General features: G+C 38.3%; 1 protein-coding gene across 1 annotated transcript in view; it reads right to left on the reverse strand.

Moving 5' to 3' along the window:
• Positions 1 to 18,456, reverse strand: part of LOC108712407 (transforming growth factor-beta-induced protein ig-h3) — a 42,440-nt gene extending 23,984 nt beyond the window's left edge. Inside the window, exons 1-4 of the mRNA XM_041588749.1 lie at positions 18,172 to 18,456; positions 17,029 to 17,127; positions 971 to 1,035; positions 70 to 227 (exon numbers count right to left, since the gene is read on the reverse strand). Coding sequence (XP_041444683.1) covers positions 70 to 227; positions 971 to 1,035; positions 17,029 to 17,127; positions 18,172 to 18,290 — 441 coding nt within the window. The 5' untranslated portion in view covers positions 18,291 to 18,456. The remainder of the gene's footprint in view (positions 1 to 69; positions 228 to 970; positions 1,036 to 17,028; positions 17,128 to 18,171) is intronic.
• Positions 18,457 to 18,860: the final 404 nt, after the last annotated feature.

An 18,860-nucleotide genomic window follows, 5' to 3' on the forward strand; every position in this document is an offset into this window, starting at 1 on the left:
TTTATCTCTAAATGTTCTGCCTTCTTGTATCTAACAATGCGTGTTTCACCCACAATGTGGTATACTCACAGCTGGAAGGGCAGCCCATGCTTCATTGCTCGGTGCAAAGATAGTAAAACTTCCAGGTCCCTCGATTTCTGGTCTCAAGTTTGCTCTGTCAGAATATAACTGTGTGGTAGCCGCTCCAACTATTCCAAGAGTTTCATAAATATTTGAAAGTGGAAGTGCTATGAGAAAAATATCAAGGTAACAAAGTTACAGGCGTATTGTCCCCAAACATGCATGCTTACCAATCCAAGTTAGGAATGTCTACACTGGAGAAGAGGCACTTAAGAGAGGATATGATAACTATGTATAAATATGTAATTGTAAGGGGACAGTACACTAAACTCTTTGATGCCAGTAGATCCTTCCAGAGGACAAAAGGTTCTCCATTGAGACTAGAAGAAAGGAGGTTTCCTCTGAGATTAGAAGAGTTTTTTTTACACCTTTGAATTTGTAAAATTCTCTCCCTGGAGCAGCTGGACTGGTAGATACAATCGATAGCTTCACGAAAGGGTTGGATGTCTTTTTAAGCACTGTCACTGAAAATAACCCAGAACAAAGTTCATCCAGTGGCCTTATTGCCTTCCTGAAGTCAGAAAGCGACTTATTATCCCCTTCTGAGGCAAACTGTTGTTGGGATTGAAAGTATCTAGGTTGTCTGAACTGAATTTTGAAAGATCCACTTCTATCTAGTAAAATCCCTTAACATTTAGAGAAATTATAAGAACTTATTGAACATCTGCTGAGATCTTAAATTGAGAACTATCTATCATTGCACTAAGCCAGTCCATCCCCTGTAGGGATGCCTTTGTATATCACAACTTGGTTTGCCTGCCAGAGCAATTCACCCTGAATGGATTTTACCATCCCAAACTAGATAACTATAGGCTTGGATATTATATGCTAAGAAAACAAATTAACTCACCTGCAGGGCATCCTTTTTCTCCTGGAACCCTTTCATATCCTGGGCAGCATTCATAAGTGATTACCCTAAAACAAATATTTGTCTGTTAGTAAAATGTAATCATATGATAATCCAGAGGCTCTCCCTGATGATGATGCCTCAAGTATTGTAAGGCGTAGATGTTTGTACTTCAATAAAGTAGATTTTCATTGTTTAATCTCTGTGCATTGAACTTGTGCGGAACATGGTATTGTGAGTGCTGGTTTAGAAATATACAGTATAATCACAGAGCAGACATCCAAAAGCATGTAATACATTTCAAACATTTTATTTATAATATATATATATATTTACGTGGTATGCCAGCAATCTTCCCTTTTATAAATGGCTCACACTGTTACTGTTGTATCTGAGCAGATATATCTCTGATGGGTTTTTTGCCTTCCACAGACATCAAACTTTTCATGAATTGACTGGCTGGCCTTTTTCTGTACCCTGTTGAATTTTACCCCCATGGGTTAATTCAAATATAACATCCGAATATCCTTCTGCCTCATTATCATTGCTCTAGCCAGTCTAACCTCTCTCCGAAAAGCCTATATCTTTTCAATTTTCCTTGGCCAGCTTCTTGCTAGGTATGTAAACTGTATTAGAGAGAGAGAGAGAATCAAGTTAATCATCAGCTAATCCAATATTGCCAGTGATTTCAGCCAGGGCAGTAGCTACAAAGCTTTTGTATGTTCATCCATTAACTCCAGGTGCTAGGGTTTTCTCTTACACTCCAAAAACATATAGTAAAGACAAAATGTACATTATATCGGCTACACATTCATTCCATGGATAGTTTTTATTTCTTAAGCTTGCTACCATTCCAGTTACCCAGTTTCTCCCCACTATTGTGCATTGAACCAAAGAAAGGAGCATCTCAGAGTCATGAAAGTCTATAAGACTATGGATCTGCACTGCTAGGTATTACACTTGGACAAGTCAGGCTTCAGTGGCCTCTAATACATCTAAGTGGGACCCCAGTGGGTTGGGAGTTGACTTCATTCAATTACATGTTAATTCAGCAACATAATTATCCATTCGATAACAACGTGCATTTTATTATTAGTTGTATTTATAGGATGCAGTCCAAATACATTTTGGAATTTCATTTATTTATTTTCAAACCAAAATTTGGCTTGCATGTTATCCTCATTCGTGTCTCAGGAACTGTGGGGGTTTTACATATAAAATGTAATCACAAAGATGAATAGTTAGTGAAATAGTAACGCCTTGTGATTCCATTACATGCTACCAAATGGACCGCAGTGCATAAACAGCCCATTGTTTATAGGAAGAAATCTCAGCTCTCCAGGAGTGTTCAGCTTTTACATAAAGTTCTCATGAGTGGAGTTAAACACAAATGGCTGTCCCGGCAACTCAAGCCAACAGACTCTGTTTTATTTAATATAACCTACCCTAAATCTTCTTGGTTATAACAGTAATTCCGTAATCATTCCCATAAATAGTTGCAGATGACAACTTTAAGGAAAATGTAATGCTTTCATAATTTCATAAACTTCTAAATGCTGATATTAAAACAGGAGTGTTCCTCATGCTGACAGTAGGTTTCCTAACTTTTGACCTAAGAATTTAATACAGTAGGGGCAGATTTACTTAGGGTCGAATATCGAGGGTTAATTAACCCTCGATATTCGACTGTTGAAGTTAAATCCTTCGACTTCGAATATCGAAGTCAAAGGATTTACCGCAATTCGTTCGTTCGAACGATCGAAGGAAAAATCGTTAGATCGAACGATTAAATCCTTCGAATCTAACGATTCGAAGGATCTTAATCCATCGATCAAACAATTTTCCCTCTACCAAAAAAAGCTTAGAAAGCCTATGGGGACATTTCCCATAGGCTAACATTGAGGTTCGGTAGGTTTTAGGTGGCGAAGTAGGGGGTCAAAGTCTTTTTTAAAGAGACAGTACTTCGACTATCGAATGGTCGAATAGTCGAATGATTTTTAGTTTGAATCGTTCGATTCAAAGTCGAAGTCGTAGTCGAAGTAGCCAATTTGATGGTCGAAGTAGCCAAAAAAACACTTCGGGGCCCATTTACTTAGCTCGAGTGAAGGAATAGAATAAAAAAAATTCAAATTGCGAATGTTTTTTTTTGGTTTGAACTAAAAATCGTTCGAATATTCGACCATTCAATAGTCGAAGTACTGTCTCTTTAAAAAAAACTTCGACCCCCTGCTTTGCCACCTAAAACCTACCGAGGTGCAAGTTAGCCTATGGGGAAGGTCCCCATATGCTTTCTAAGGTTTTTTTGGTTGTAGAAATATCGTTCGATCGATTGATTAAAATCCTTCGATTCGAAGGATTTAATCGTTCGATCGAACTAATTGCGGTAAATCCTTCGACTTCGATATTCGAAGTCGAAGGATTTGCATTCGGCAGTCTAATATCGAGGGTTAATTAACCCTCGATATTCGACCCTATGTAAATCTGCCCCTTCAAAATTCGAAGTTTTTTTGCATTCGAATCCTTCGCTCAAGCTATGTAAATGTGCCCCGTGGTGTCTCCCACTGAGATTAAAATGACAGGAAGCTGCTACTATTTGGTTTCTTGATTGTGCTTAAAAAATAACTAGCTAGGAAAAAAATTGAACATCCTGACTTTGTCTACTGCCTTCATTTTGACCTAGCCAAATAAACAGATATGCCACTGGATATGGCTACTGTGGGCAACTAAAATGTCCCATAGAATGGTGTATTTTGTATCAAAGAAATAATATTTTCCTGCCTCCCATATGGCTTCACTGAACACATGCATCTGTATTGAAAGCTAACTTTAATTCAGAATTCAGAGACAGCTGATGGCCCAGTAGATAACAGACTGCTATAATTACAGTTACATCTCCTAGATACTGAAAACCCAGGATGCAGTTTACCTTTTTTCCTGCAACTTTTCAGTTTTGTTCTTTAGGGCTTTTCACCACCTCTTTAAGCAGGATTATAATGGTCACTACTTCCTAAATCACAAGTGCATTTCACTTCCGCACAGCTGTTTTTTAGACTCCCCTGTGTGCCATTTACCTCCATGAAATGAAAAAGGAACTCTATTTTTGGAGTACTATACCCTTTGGACCACAGGTGACTGACTGATAATTTCATCGTCCCCAAATTGTTTCTACAGCTATATTCATTTGAGTTACAAAAATGTCGTCTGAAAATGACATCTCTTCCACAGGCAAGCATCCTTTGCATTTTGCAGTGGGAGGCGGAAGTAAGACCTGCTGGCATTTTAATAGGCTGTCGCAGTTGAGAGACCTTGCCTGAACAATCAGCAGGGACATGGAGTTTGCTTACCCTTTGCTCTAAAACTTGTCAGTCAAAACTCACACATTCTCCTACTGTTTATTGCTATATTATAATGTAAACAACCCACAGCTTACTTGTGGCAGCAGTGCAGTCACGGCATGTAATAAATCACTGCCTATGCAAAGTTGAAATAAAATATTATTGGAGATCATTATTTTAATTAAGTCAAAGAAGGTTATAGACATTTTTTTCTAATAACTAATATTATCTCCATTGTCCCTGTCATCATGGCAATCATGGCAGAGAGTATGAGACGTTTTACTGTCAAGATCACAGATTCAACAACAGTCTATGGGGCAAATTTACTTACCTATGAAGTTGCGCCAGCGTTGGCTTCGCCGCACTTCGCCAGGCGTAGAGTCGCCAGGGCTTCGCAAATTCACGAAGATCTGAAGTTGCGCACAAGTTACCCTTCATTTGTGAAGTTGCGCTACCGATGTTACGATCAGCGGTACGAAGTTACGCTAGCGATGGCAAATTTGCATACGGAGTGCAGTTAAACAGTTAGGGGCCGATTCATCAAGGGTCGAATATCGAGGGTTAATTAACCCTCGATATTCGACTAGGAACTAAAATCCTTCGACTTCGAATATCGAAGTCGAAGGATTTAGCGCAAATGCTACGATCGAACAATCGAAGGATTATTCCTTCGATCGAACGATTAAATCCTTTGAATCGAACGATTCAAAGGATTTAAATCCAACGATCGAAGGAATATCCTTCGATCAAAAAAAGTTAGGCAAGCCTATGGGGACCTTCCCCATAGGCTAACATTGACTTCGGTAGCTTTTAGCTGCCGAACTAGGGGGTCGAAGTTTTTTTTAAAGAGGCAGTACTTCGACTATCGAATGGTCGAATAGTCAAACGATTTTTAGTTCGAATCCTTCGATTCGAAGTCGTAGTCGTAGTCGAAGGTCGAAGTAGCCCATTCGATGATCGAAGTAGCCCATAAAACACTTCGAAATTCGAAGTTTTTTTACTTCGAATCCTTCACTCGAGCTTGATGAATCGGCCCCTTAAAGTACAATGGGTGTATATACAGCAGCAAACACATTACACTACACAAGACCAGGGAACCTAAATAAATGTATTCTAATGCCCTACACATGTGCCCAGTGTATAGTTTAGGTGCCATATGTTATCAAATGTAGGGGGAAGGAAGGTACCCTAAAAAAAATGTGATCTTTTTCAGCCTATCACCCTATAAAAAGTAAAAGACTTTTTTTGGACCATCCCAATCTACTCTATTGCACTTCGCATGGTCTGAGGTGGCGAAATAAAGTCTGGAGAAAATCTGCAACTCTGTGAATTAGCGTAGTTACGTCCCTTCGCCAGAGTGCAACTTCGCCTGGCGTAAGGGTGTGAAGTAGCGCTAGAGTAGGTCCGGTTCGCTAGAGAATTTACGCCAGCACCCGTTAGTAAATTGCCCTTTAGTAAATTTGCTCCTATAATTAAATGGATCCAAACATATGTACATATTCCCTTATTATGTAATTTTTTAAAAAAAATCCGGAATATTTTCTTTAAAATATCCTTGCTTTCCATTTCCTTCAACTTGCCCTGCACAAGCCCTTGAATGATTCAGTGACATTATGATGTATTTTAATAGAATCTTCTGAAGCCATTAAAGTTTAATGTGACACTACAAAGAAACATACTTTTGTGATCACCTCTTCATAAAATCACAGGATTAAAGAGCAGGAATTAAATCATATATAAAGCTTCTTGGAAAGAATTATAACAAACATTTTATAAGGTTGTTAAAAAGACCCAAAATAAAAAAAAAAGATCCTTGTAAATACAAAGTTGAACCACAAGTATGTAGACTTCAAAAATGATTGTTAAAATGATGGAAGACAGGCTTGTCAATAAAGTATAAGTAAAGATAGAAAGGAAAAAAGAGGCGAAAGAGATATGTGTGTGCAGTAAATGTTGAAAAGTATGGAATGAAAGATCAGTTAGCTAAAATGAGCAATTGAGACGGCAGTTACACCTGAAACCCAACCTTCTTCAAAATCTGCAAAGAAGCAGCAAATGCTTCTAAAAACGTTGAGTTATCTTAGTCCTCATATAGGCCTTGTTTACTATATACTGGGCAGGTATATTGTAAAATATTTATAAAGTAAAAACTTTCTGCTTGGACGCAAGTGCTCCGTAACCAAAGACTAAGGGGTGTGGCACTGCGTCGTTTAGTGCTCTAGTCGACTAATGTCTTCTTGGGATTTAACAAATAACTAGTGATGGGCGAATCTGTGCTGAATCTTTGCAAATTTACCCCGAAAATTGTGAAACAGCGTAAAAATTTGCAAAACGCATTGAAGTGGATGGGTCAAAATAATTTTGACTCGAGCGTCAATTTTTATACGCGTTTCTATTTGGTCCACATGCATTAAAGTCAATAAGTGTCCGAATAATGTTGACATGTGTAAATTATTATTTGTGCGCCAATTCATTTGCTTGCAGCGAAATGCAGAAATTTGCAGTGAATTAGTGTCTGGCAAATTTATTCGCCCATCACTACAAATAACCTCTTTTAGTATCACCTGCATAACACAGGAGGAATTATTCTTCCACTTAATAGGAACCAGAATAATAAAGTTAAATCAGGAATGGCAAGGCAGCTGTGTGGCATCAAATTATAGGGGTTACAAAGTACATAGTGCAAAACGCAGTTGTATCCCAGGGTATAATAAATGATGCGTTTCCTGGTTTAAAATGGCAAGCTACTATTCTAGCTATTAGAGTATGTCAAGATACTATTCTGGGATATGTTAAATAGAATACATTGATTACAAAAGGTCAGTGCTGTTTAATGGAGGCCATTCATTTCAAACTATTTTTGTGTACTTCGACTAGGAAATAGTCCAAATTCGATCTGAATTTGAAAAAAATTTGAAAATTCAAATATCTTAATTTATAGGGGCAGATTTATCAAGGGTCAAAGTGAATTTGAGGGAATTTTCGAAGTAAAAAAATTCGAAATTCAAAGTAATTTTTTGGATACTTCAACCATCGAATAGGATACTACGACTTCGAATTCGATTCAAAGTAAAATCGTTTGAATATTCGACCATTCGATAATCAAAGTACTGTCTCTTTAAAAAAAACTTCGACTTCAATATTTCGCCAAATTAAACCTGCCGAAATGCTATGTTAGCCTATGGGGACCTTCTTGAGCATTTTTCTAAGTCCAAGAAAAATTGTTCGAACGATGGATGAAATCCTTCGAAACGTTCGATTCGAAGGATTTCATTGTTCAATTGAAGATTTTACTTCGACTGCAAAACGGTCAAATTTGGTGAAAAAACTTTGACTTCGATATTCGAAGTTGAAGTAAAGCCAACCGAAATTTATTGGTCGAATTTCGAAGTATTTATCACTTCGAAATTCAACCCTTGATAAATCTGCCCCATAATGTACTATCTCTTTCAAAATTCAACTTCGACCATTCACCATCTAAAACCTGCCGAATTGCTGCTTTAGCCTAGGGGGACTTCCTAGAACCGAATTGAATTCAATCAAATACGAACTTACTTTGATTCAAACAATTGAATACAGCCTATTCACCCGCAACAAAAAAAAAACTTTGATTTTTTAATAAATTTCGGTTGGTCTTTTTTTATTAGTATTTTGAAGTTATGGGAGTTCAAAAAAAACTTCCATTACTTCGAAATTTGACCCTTGATAAATCTGCCCTTAATATAGAAGCTCTCCTTCTCAAAGCATTAATAAGGAGTGCTTTATCCCTCTTGGACCCTTACCCTCTTTGCTATCTAATTTGCAGGGAAAGTGTCCTTTGATTGCCCTGAGTTGACACAGTGAGCACCTTTTGTTGGCACTAATTGTTAGAAGCTAATGTAGTTTTCTTAAAAATGTTACCAGCACACTAGATTTCCTCAATATAGGAGTGATGATTGGTTGTCATCATTGCTGGCTTGTAGTCTCAGGCTTAGCTGCAGATATGAGGTGCACATTCTGTTACCCAGGCATTCTTTATCAAGGCAATTGGGAAGGGGAGGAATGTGGAGCTGTCTTATTTCAACCCTTCAGCAGTATATGCTGTTTCCTATGCTACACTATAAACTGTGTGAATACAAACAGACACTAAACCAACACATTTAGTATTATTATTATTATTATTAACATGTATGTATATAGCGCCAACACATTGCGTAGCACTGTAAAGTAAATGTGATTATACAACTAAACCACATGAATTCTATACATAGAACATATGGAGTTACATACATCACAATCAATATCGGTACAAAAAGTGAGGAAGGCCCTATGCAAAAGAGCTTACACTCTAAAGGGAAGGGAGTAATACACAAGGTGTGGGAGTGGGCAAGATCAAATTAAGTGGGTGAGAAATGTGGTATTGTATGTGGTGTTGTGTTTGGTAGTTAAGCAGAGTGACGGTAGGCTTCTTGAAAGAAGTGCGTTTTAAGAGATTTCTTGAAAGCAGAAAGGTTGGGAGAAAGTCGGACCGACCGTGGGAGAGAGTTCCAGAGGAGGGGTGCAGCCCTTGCAAAGTCTTGAATACGAGCATGTAAGGAGGTAATGAGAGAAGAGTTGAGTAGCAGGTCAGTAGAGGAGCGTAGTAAGCGGTTGGGTGAGTATATAGAGATGAGTTCAGAGATGTAGGGTGGGGCAGAGTTATGAAGTGCTTTGAAAATCAGTGTCATTAATTTGAATTTGATTCTGAAAGGTAACGGAAGCCAGTGCAGGGATTGACAGAATGGCGAGGCAGAGGAGGAGCGGTTGCTGAGGTGTATGAGCCTCGCAGCAGTGTTCATTATGGACTGGAGAGGTGACAGTCTCTGTTAATACATATTAAGCAGAATGAAGGACAAGTTTACAATTTTACCAAAAATCTAAAGTATTATGTCAATATAGAAGCACTCCTTCTTAAAGCATTATGGGGCTTATTTACTAAAGTCCGAATGCAAAAATCACGAAAAATGTATTAAAACCTGAGGATGGAAAAGTCCGAATCAGAAAATCCGGCATCTAACACCTGTCGAGGTTGCACATAAGTCAATGGGAGAAGTCCCAATGATTTTTTGATGTGCGCTGGGTTTCGTGCAATACCCCGAAGTATTCAGAGTTTTTGGGCAAAAATCTGAGTTTTCAGGTGAAAAATCCTTGAAAATTGGATGAGAAATCTGAAAAAATCTTGAAAACCTGATTTTTGTTCCCGCAAAGCAAATTTTCAGGAAAATGTAATAATAAATAAGCGTAAAAAACCAAAGCGGATTTAATCGGAAGTTTGTAGCAGAAAATTCAGACTTTGATAATCAGGGAATGTTATATTTTACCTGTTAACAAACCTACTTGTCCACGTTAATTGAACACTTTTTATTGTTATATAGGGGAATGTTGTGAGTACGATATATATAACTAATCAGCGTTCCTCTCCCTTCACCTTAGGTAACCAGAACTGTTTGTTTAAACCTCTCACAGAATAAACTCATTTATCAATGTAGACAATTAACTATTGTATGTAGTAATAATAATGTGTAATGCACCTGGAACATATATATTCTTTTGTGCAAAAAAGGCAAAAAAAACCCCAAATCATTGAGTTTTGTGGTTTATTAGATGCCATAACAATAAGAGATTTTCAATAGCTTATAGTTAAGCTGTTTGCAAGCTGTGGCAAAGAGTCTGCTACTTTTAAGAAGAAAAGGGTAAAAGAAGGTTAAAACAGCAAACTTACGGAAATAGTCATAATAAAAGAAAAAAATGAACAGAATCAACTATGTTATTCAAGTGAAAAACACATGGCCATATTTTATTGATATGAGGACCTGCTATATAGAATGCTCGGGACCTGGGGTTTTACGGATAAGGGATCTTTCCGTAATTTGGATCGTCATCCCTTACATCAGTTAAAAAATAATTTAAACATTAAATAGGATTGTTTCACTTCCTATAATGTTTAATTATATCTTGGGTGGGATCAAGTACAAGGTACCGTTTTATTATTGCAGAGAACAAGGAAATGATTTTTAAAAATCTGAATTATTTAATTAAAATGGAGTCTATGGAGATGGCTTTCCCATTATTTGGATCTTTCTGGGTAATGGGTTTCCGGATTATGGATCCCATATCTGTACTAGATTGCCACTGTATTTGCAGTTATTTGGAAGAGTAAGAGATTATATATTGTCCTTTTACTACGTTAATGTGGGAAATCAACATTATAATCATAAGGGGGTACTTACTAAAGCATAACTTTTTCTCACTATAATTAAAAAAATTCAACCAAACCCCCAAAACTGAATCCCCTTAATTTACCATTAAAATGTCTTGAAAAAAAATCCATGAGTGAAAAAGTTGCAACATAATTGTGCATCAATTCGAAACGGGAACTTTCTCTAATTGAGATCCCGAAAACTCAATTTTATTGAATTGTCACCACTACAGCTCGAATCGATAGATTTATCAAATGAAAACCAGTGCAGAAAGCCTGAAACTATAGAGAATTCTGAAGGCATAAAACATGTTCCAATTATTAAAAGAACCGTCTGCCATTGACTTCTACACGATTTTGACAGGTTTTTAGTTGGAGTGTTTTTGGGCTTGGATTTTTAGCAGCTTCAAAGCATAATAAATAGTGATGGCCGAATTTATTTGCCAGGCGCAAATTTGCACCCTGAAAAATCGCCGACATTAAGGGGCCGATTCACTAAGGGTCGAATATCGAGGGTTAATTAACCCTCGATATTCGACTAGGAATTAAAATCCTTCGACTTCGAATATCGAAGTCGAAGGATTTAGCCGAGATAGTTCGATCGAACGATCGAAGGATAATGCCTTCGATCGAACGATAAAATCCTTCGTATCGAACAATTCGAAGGATTTTAATCCAACGATCGAAGGAATATGCTTCGATCAAAAAAAGTTAGCCAAGCCTATGGGGACCTTCCCCATTGGCTAAAATTGACTTCGGTAGCTTTTAGATGGCGAACTAGGGGGTTGAAGTTTTTTTTAAAGAGACAGTACTTCGACTATCGAATGGTCGAATAGTCGAACGATTTTTACTTCGAATCCTTCGATTCGAAGTCATAGTCGTAGTCGAAGAAACCCATTCGATGGTCGAAGTAGCCCAAAAAAAACCTTTGAAATTCAAAGTTTTTTACATTCGAATCCTTCACTCGAAGTTAGTGAATCGGCCCCTAAAACACAAACGGATGCCGGTGTCAAAAACGAGACGCCGGTGCCGTTTTCGCGAATTTATTGGCAAAGCAAAACGCCCCAAATTCGCCCATCACTAATAATAAATCTTGAAAAATTCAAGTTTTTTTCCCCTCTAAAAATGTGAGTTTTTCGACCAGAAAAATTTGAGTTGTGCAAACTGGGTTTCTTTCCCACCAAAGGGGACACAATAATCCAACACTGATATTGTGTTAGAAAATAAAATTATTGTCAATTCCATGATACCCTTGAAGTTTCTGTTATTTTATTGGCATTTCAATAGTGGCTAAGCATAATGGACATATCTAGTGATGGGCGAATTTATTCGGCAGATTGGCGCGATTCGCGGCAAATTTGCGCGATTCGCCGCCAGCGAATAAAATTTTTTTTCCGAAAAAACGGACGCCAGCGTCAAAAACGGACGCCAGCGTCAAAAACGGGTGCCAGCGTCAAAAAAGAGATGCCGGCGCCGTTTCGTGAATTTTTCGGCGAAACGGCGCAAATTCGCCCATCACTAGACATATCAGCTGGAATAGTCAAGCTCTGATAGCTACTGAAATATTGCAGTGTATGGGTAAAAAATTACTCCAAAAGGGTATGTTTCATTGTTATATGATGGGCAACTAACATTACGTATTATGTCAGTCTACTTTTATCATCAGGAAAGTATGGTAAATCCTTTATGGTCTTTAGCCATAATTACTGTATAACATGGAACTGTTATTTTCAATTGATAAATGAATCTGCCAAATAGAAATATACAAATATAAACCAACTTGCCAGACCTTTAACTCCAGTCTCTCAGTTAAAGGGATACTGTCACGGGAAAAATTTTTTTTTTCAAAACGCATCAGTTAATAGTGCTGCTCCAGCAGAATTCTGCACTGAAATCCATTTCTCAAAAGAGCAAACAGATATTTTTATATTCAATTTTGAAATCTGACATGGGTCTAGACATTTTGTCCATTTCCCAGCTGCCCCAGGTCATGTGACTTGTGCCTGCACTTTAGTAGAGAAATGCTTTTTGGCAGGCTGCTGTTTTTCCTTCTCAATGTTACTGAATGTGTCTCAGTGGGACATGGGTTTTTACTATTGAGTGCTGTTCTTAGATCTACCAGGCAGCTGTTATCTTGTGTTAGGGAGCTGTTATCTGGTTACCTTCCCATTGTTCTTTTGTTTGGCTACTGGAAGGGAAAAGAGAGGGGGGTGATATCACTCCAACTTGCAGTACAGCAGTAAAGAGTGATTGAAGTTTATCAGAGCACAAGTCACCTGACTTGGGGCAGCTTGGAAATTGACAATATGTCTAGCCCCATGTCAGATTTCAAAATTGAATATAAAGAAATCTGTTTGCTCTTTTGAGAAATGGATTTCAGTGCAGAATTCTGCTGAAGCAGCACTTTTAACTGATTCATTTTGAAAAAAATTTTTTTTCCCATGACAGTATCCCTTTAAAGAAACCTCTATATTCATGACATCATTTGAGAATAAGAGGCGCACGATTCAAGGGCTGACCTTAGAATGAATAATAGGAGAAAAGCAGCCAAATGATGTCGCCATGGGATGAAGAAAGGATTAACCTTAAGTAATTATAGGAGTTGAACAAATTCTGGTGCAGGAAACCAGTTAATATACATGTCTAAAGGAACAGTCCTTACAGAAAGTAACAAGACCACCCAGAAGCAATTAATAACCTGGAACCATGAAGGACAAATCCCTTTCTGCCATTACATCAACATCCTACCAGATGGAGACTGCAAGGTATTCATTATGTTTGATGTTTGTAGAGGCCCCGAGTGAACTCAGTCGTTACTCTCAGGTGTTTAGGATCCACAGCTGCAATTGCAACGGACTTTACATTGACAATATTGCTGTAACTGTAAAACAAAAAGGCTTATATTTGGACATTGTAATGAAGCGTGAATATGTCCTGTGTGAATATGAGGTGGCCTCAGTGTAGATAGATGAAATAAAGCTCCAACCTCTCACTCAATGGGGCAGATTTACTAAAGGGAGAAGTGCCCATCACTAGCAAGAATTCGCCAGAAATCCAATCTGCAGCAACATCGCCAATTCACTAACAGGCGCAGATGACAATTTACTAGCGAAAGAGACCGCCACTAGCGTTCGTTCGCACTCTATCGCCAGATGACTTTTCGTTCAGGCAAATGGTCGTTGCTCCCCAAATTCCCTAAAGTGCTGATTTTACTGAACGTTTCTTCTCTCGCCAGAGTTGACTTTGCCACCTCAGACCAGACAAACTGCTAAAATGAAGCCAGATCTTCCTCAATCACTTACATCATATCCTGTCTGCCAAAAATACATTAAAGTTGAAAAAACGCTGGCGACTTTTCCTTTTTTTTTTTAAGCGGGATTGCCTGCAAAAGTCCTAACTTTTTTGGGTTAACATTTTTCCCCAGACATTAAGAACATTAATTTTACAGTGAGCTCATGTGTGGAGCATTATATGATGTCCAAGGAACCTTAACATGATCTATTAAGGTTCCTTGACATGTGTAATAAAAAGTGGTAACTTCAAGCATTTGCACCAACATCTCTAATAAAGACGTCCATACAACTTTAATGTAACTGCCCTATTCAAATTGTCAGAAGCGTAAGAACACTAGCGACTTTTTGCTACACATAAAAGAACGCTATTGAATCTTCCCTATGAAATACTTGCACTGAAGAAGTATCGCTAGCGAAAAGTCGGCAGCATTTGGCGCCCAGGACGCAACTTTGCAACTTAGTGAATTAGCGTGGTGGTAACGAATTTGCTAAATCATCTTTTTCTACCGTGTTTTTGAACAATGCACCTTCCTTTTTCTGATATAACTAACCTCAATGATATCAACAAGTGTCATATTCAGGGCAGCCATCAGGGGGGGACAGGGGGGAGAGTTGTAGGGGGCCCCGAGGGTAAGGGGGCCCGGCCACGCCACACTTACTTGATTAGCCGGGGCCCCCCATCTTTCTGATAGCTGCTGACTTCAGGAAGGCATGGACGTTTAAGGGGCCCTGGCCACCAATTTTCTTATAATGTGTGGAGGGGGGGCCTTGGCCACCAATTTTTTTTCTCATGTGGGGTCCTAGCCACCAATATTTTTTAATCGGGGGGCCCTGGCCACAAATGTTTTTTTATGGGGGGGCCCTGACCACCAATATCTTTTTATTTTTTATTAACATGTGGGAACCCTAGCCACCAATATTTTTTTTGTTTTTTTACTGTGTGGTGGGGAGTGCGGACCTGTAGGTGGGGCTTGCGGTGGGCGCAGCCCAGGAAATTTTGTCGTATGGGGCCCTGCGATTTCTGATGCCGGTCCTGGTCATATTACAAAGGAAGATAGGTGGGCTATGGGTTACTGCCCAGTTAATAGGGGGCATTTCCTTTACTCTTTGGCGTCACATTTTTAAATGCTAAAAACCTGTGCCATCGTTCTGAATCCAAGTGCCTGAGCAAAGACCATGCAGAAGAGATGTACCTGGGTGCCTAGCTACATATGGGCTTTCCTTTTTCACTCTTTGCATCACTCCCATGTTCTCTATTATTTAGAGATCCATTAGGATACAGTGAATTATTAGTGTGGAAGAGTGAAGAATAAATTCTTAGACCCTTCTGCTTCTGAACACTGGTATTGTGCCTTTTACAGTCTCTTGTTGAGCAAGTAAACAAAAACACATGCTTTTTTCATCAACCTATAGGCAGGGCCGGATTTATATAGTGGGCACGCCTAGGCTTGCGGTCATTCTGTGCCCCCGTTCCCTCTCTTTTATTCGTTTGAATTTACATCACTGGGACAGGAGCAATGGGGATTGGTGTGCTGGAAATTTAAAAACTGTTGTATCTTCTGCACATCCCCAGTGTTTCTAAACCAATGTGGGTGTGATTGGGCAGCATCCCGACCCCTAAACTCCTGCCTCCCTAGGCCTTTCCACAAATCCGGGCCTGTGTATAGCAAACAACTTATACATGTGCATGAACATGGGCAATCATTACAACATTCACAAATTTCTGGAAATGCTATTAACACCATTTTGACGTTACAGGTTTAGTGACCCATAGGAACCAGTGCCCAGTAAATGTTATCTGCTGATTGTTACAGGCGATTAGACATGCAGCAGCCCTTTATTATATTACCCCAATAACTTATGCATCCACACAATCTCAGAATTGTTGTTGAACATAACATTCATTTTGGATCCAAAATATAGTAATATAAATAGAGCTAGAGAATTCCTGTGCCAACAGGCTTTGTGCCTGACACATACCATATCCTAAAACACAATACCATATTTACATCTGTTTCTTATTTGGATTTAAATTACTTATGGTAATTTATATGGTACTCACATACTGTGAAAGATCTTATTTTATATAAGATTCTGTGCCAAAAATACTGTGTGTAATCCATAAATGGGAAATAGCAATTCTGTGCTGATTATTCAAAGTAAAATAAATCATGAAATAATGTTAATATTCAATGCAGTTTGTGGATTTTTTCCGTGTTCTTCTCTCTTTTCGAAAAGGAATAACCTAGGAGTAGTTTGTATTTTCTATTGAAAGAACCACAAAAAAAGGGTAATTACTGTGAAGGAGGGAGGGAGCTAAAATCTGCTTTATGGGGTGGATGGGGCTTTCCTCTACTGTTGATATAATGTGAGGGATGCACCGAATCCACTATTTCGGATTCGGCTGAACCTGGCTGAATCCCGAACCAAATCCCTATACAGTATGCAATCCTTTCATTGATCCTTAATGTTGTAATAAGCTAAGGGACACCCTGCTAAAATGTTGGACCTCAATTTGGGGCTATAAAACAAAAACGTGTGAAAACCACTGTATTGGGATGTTTTATTCCAGCCTGCTTATTGAAACTGGCAAAACATGGAGTAACAATGGTAGAATGCCCAATTTATCATCCAGCCAGCACTGAAGATGAGGCTTCTCTCCTTTAGTAATGTTCCATGTTAATGAAGCATGTTATAAAATGCTCTGGCAGTCAGGATGCCCAATAACTACCCAAAAATTGACCATATATTTAGTAGGTAGGAAGTTATGTTAACATGGGACCTGATTGATGACCCAGAGTGCAAGTGGTCCAATCAGTTAGAGATCTGCTTGTTTTGCAACCTAGCCAAAAAAAAAAACATCTCCACATGTACGACCAGTTTAAGACACTCATATTCACATTGAATATTTTATTTTAAAAGTTATTTTATCTTAAAGGGAGAGAGGGGTGGTGCTTTTACCGGTTAATTTGAGGGGTGGTGCTTTTACCAGTTAATTTGAGAACAATGCCATATTATTCTTTATGTGAAATGTGATAATCCAGTAATATTCTACTGTGTGCCAAAAAATCATCTACGGGTTTAGTTGTTCTTTAACGATGATAAAATACACATTAAGGTGCACTCCCAAAGGCATTCATTGGTATTTCTACATCCAAAAAAAGTCATTATTATATTCAGGCTTTCAATGAAGTTCTGCATATGGACTATACTTACGTGGATTTGCCACATATTTTCCTCTGATACCACTGCTTGCAGTTTGCATAATATTGTTTGTTGGTGCCAATAAGCTTCTGGACTGCACAAACATTGGGGCTAGAACAGAACATAATGTATAAGAAATGGACCCTTCCCAAAAACCAATAATACAGTATACATATTAGGGCTAGGGGGCAGGAGGTAGAATTAAGCTGGGGGATCTCACTGGATTGCTTCCTACTGATGGTCAATTACTTACCAGATAGAGTATTTGTTTAAAAATTTAAATTTATTATAAGCTTCAACATCAACTTCAACAACTTCCGAAATAAGAAGCTTTCTAAATACAATAAATCTAAAAAGTCTGCATAGTTTCTGAAATAATCAAGCTTGTCTTTACTATCCCTCTCTCAGCATCTGTTTCTCTTCATTCATGAAGCAGTTGGGTGTCAGATATTCATTGACAGTTAGATCCAATATATCTTATAGGGGGGGATTCCTTTGCCTAGCAGATGTATTAGAGCTCACTCAAATAACTGATTCCAGTACAAACAAAATAACTGCCTCTTGCACAAATCTTGCATGTAGAGAGTCTGGCGATTTTATTAGAGTGAGCTCTAATACATCTTCTAGGCAAAAGATCCAGAATTTTTAATTGATTGCATATAGAAAGTTTCTTATTTCAGTATGATGAAGCTTAAATTACATTTTCATTTTTGAGATAGTTGCCCTTTACCCCTGTTTAACAACAGAACATTATACTAGGTACAGCATTTTGAATCACTGGGACATTATTTAATTAGATATATATATAAAACACAACAGACCCTGTCATTTAGACAATACTGACCATTCACAACTATCTCTACAAGTAAAGTGAAACTTATTAAAGAAGTACATATGAGTTTCTCTACAGAAGAAAACTGTATCACCAACAAAATTATCTCCAGGAGCTTTATTTTAGAGCAGACCCCAAATTAGCTTCTCCTTTGCTAGGCTAATAAATATTTGTTGACTTTTGATCATCCCAGAAGGAATCCACATTAGGGCAGGCATAAGGGATGCTACGAGGTGCAATTCAGAAACAGCTGGAGGGCCCAAGGTTTCACATTCTTATGGAAATCTACATTTCCCAGCTGGGGACAAAAGTCAGTAACTCACCCATGCTGTCTGCCTCTGATGCGACTGTGCTGCAGGACTTGCTGGTAAGGGTATCTTGCTGATAAGACGAGTGACACCAGAAGAGTCACCGTGAAACTGAAAAACACCAGGGAATTCATTTTTGGAGCTGTACTGAGCTCCTCTCACAGCAGCTAAGAGACAAAGCCAGGATCTGTATGAGCTGCTCGGTTAAATACACAGTGAGCTGGAATGGGAGGGGATAGCAAGCTAGTGTTATCTGAAACCTACTTTCCAACTTGACTGATGAATATGTAACCTCTTGGCTGGGTGTCCCAAAGTCTTCTGCAGAAATCAGACTTTCAATTATTTGGGCTACCTTCTTTAAAAAAAAAAAAAGAAAGAAAGAAAAACAGAAAAAGCTGAGTCGCTGGATATAACCCTGTAAATTTTCATTAGCCGTATGGTTTCACATTACAGCTGCAAAGCACATTACCCGATTAGCCTTAGCCGTGTTTTGTTGCTTATGAGAGCATTATTGTTATACACCCCAAATTAATACTTTTCTGGCTCTGCTTCTCTTCCGAAACATCCATGTAAACTTGATCTTCATAAACCCTAAATCTGTTTAGATTTGGAAGAAGTATTTGCATTTTTATGGCGGCTTCTGTATACAAAAAAAAATGCTCTTTGGTAGCCTAGCACTGCATCAAACAAAGTAAATATGAGCT

Source organism: Xenopus laevis, chromosome 3S, assembly GCF_017654675.1.
Source record: "Xenopus laevis strain J_2021 chromosome 3S, Xenopus_laevis_v10.1, whole genome shotgun sequence".
Taxonomy (NCBI): Eukaryota; Metazoa; Chordata; class Amphibia; order Anura; family Pipidae; genus Xenopus; species Xenopus laevis.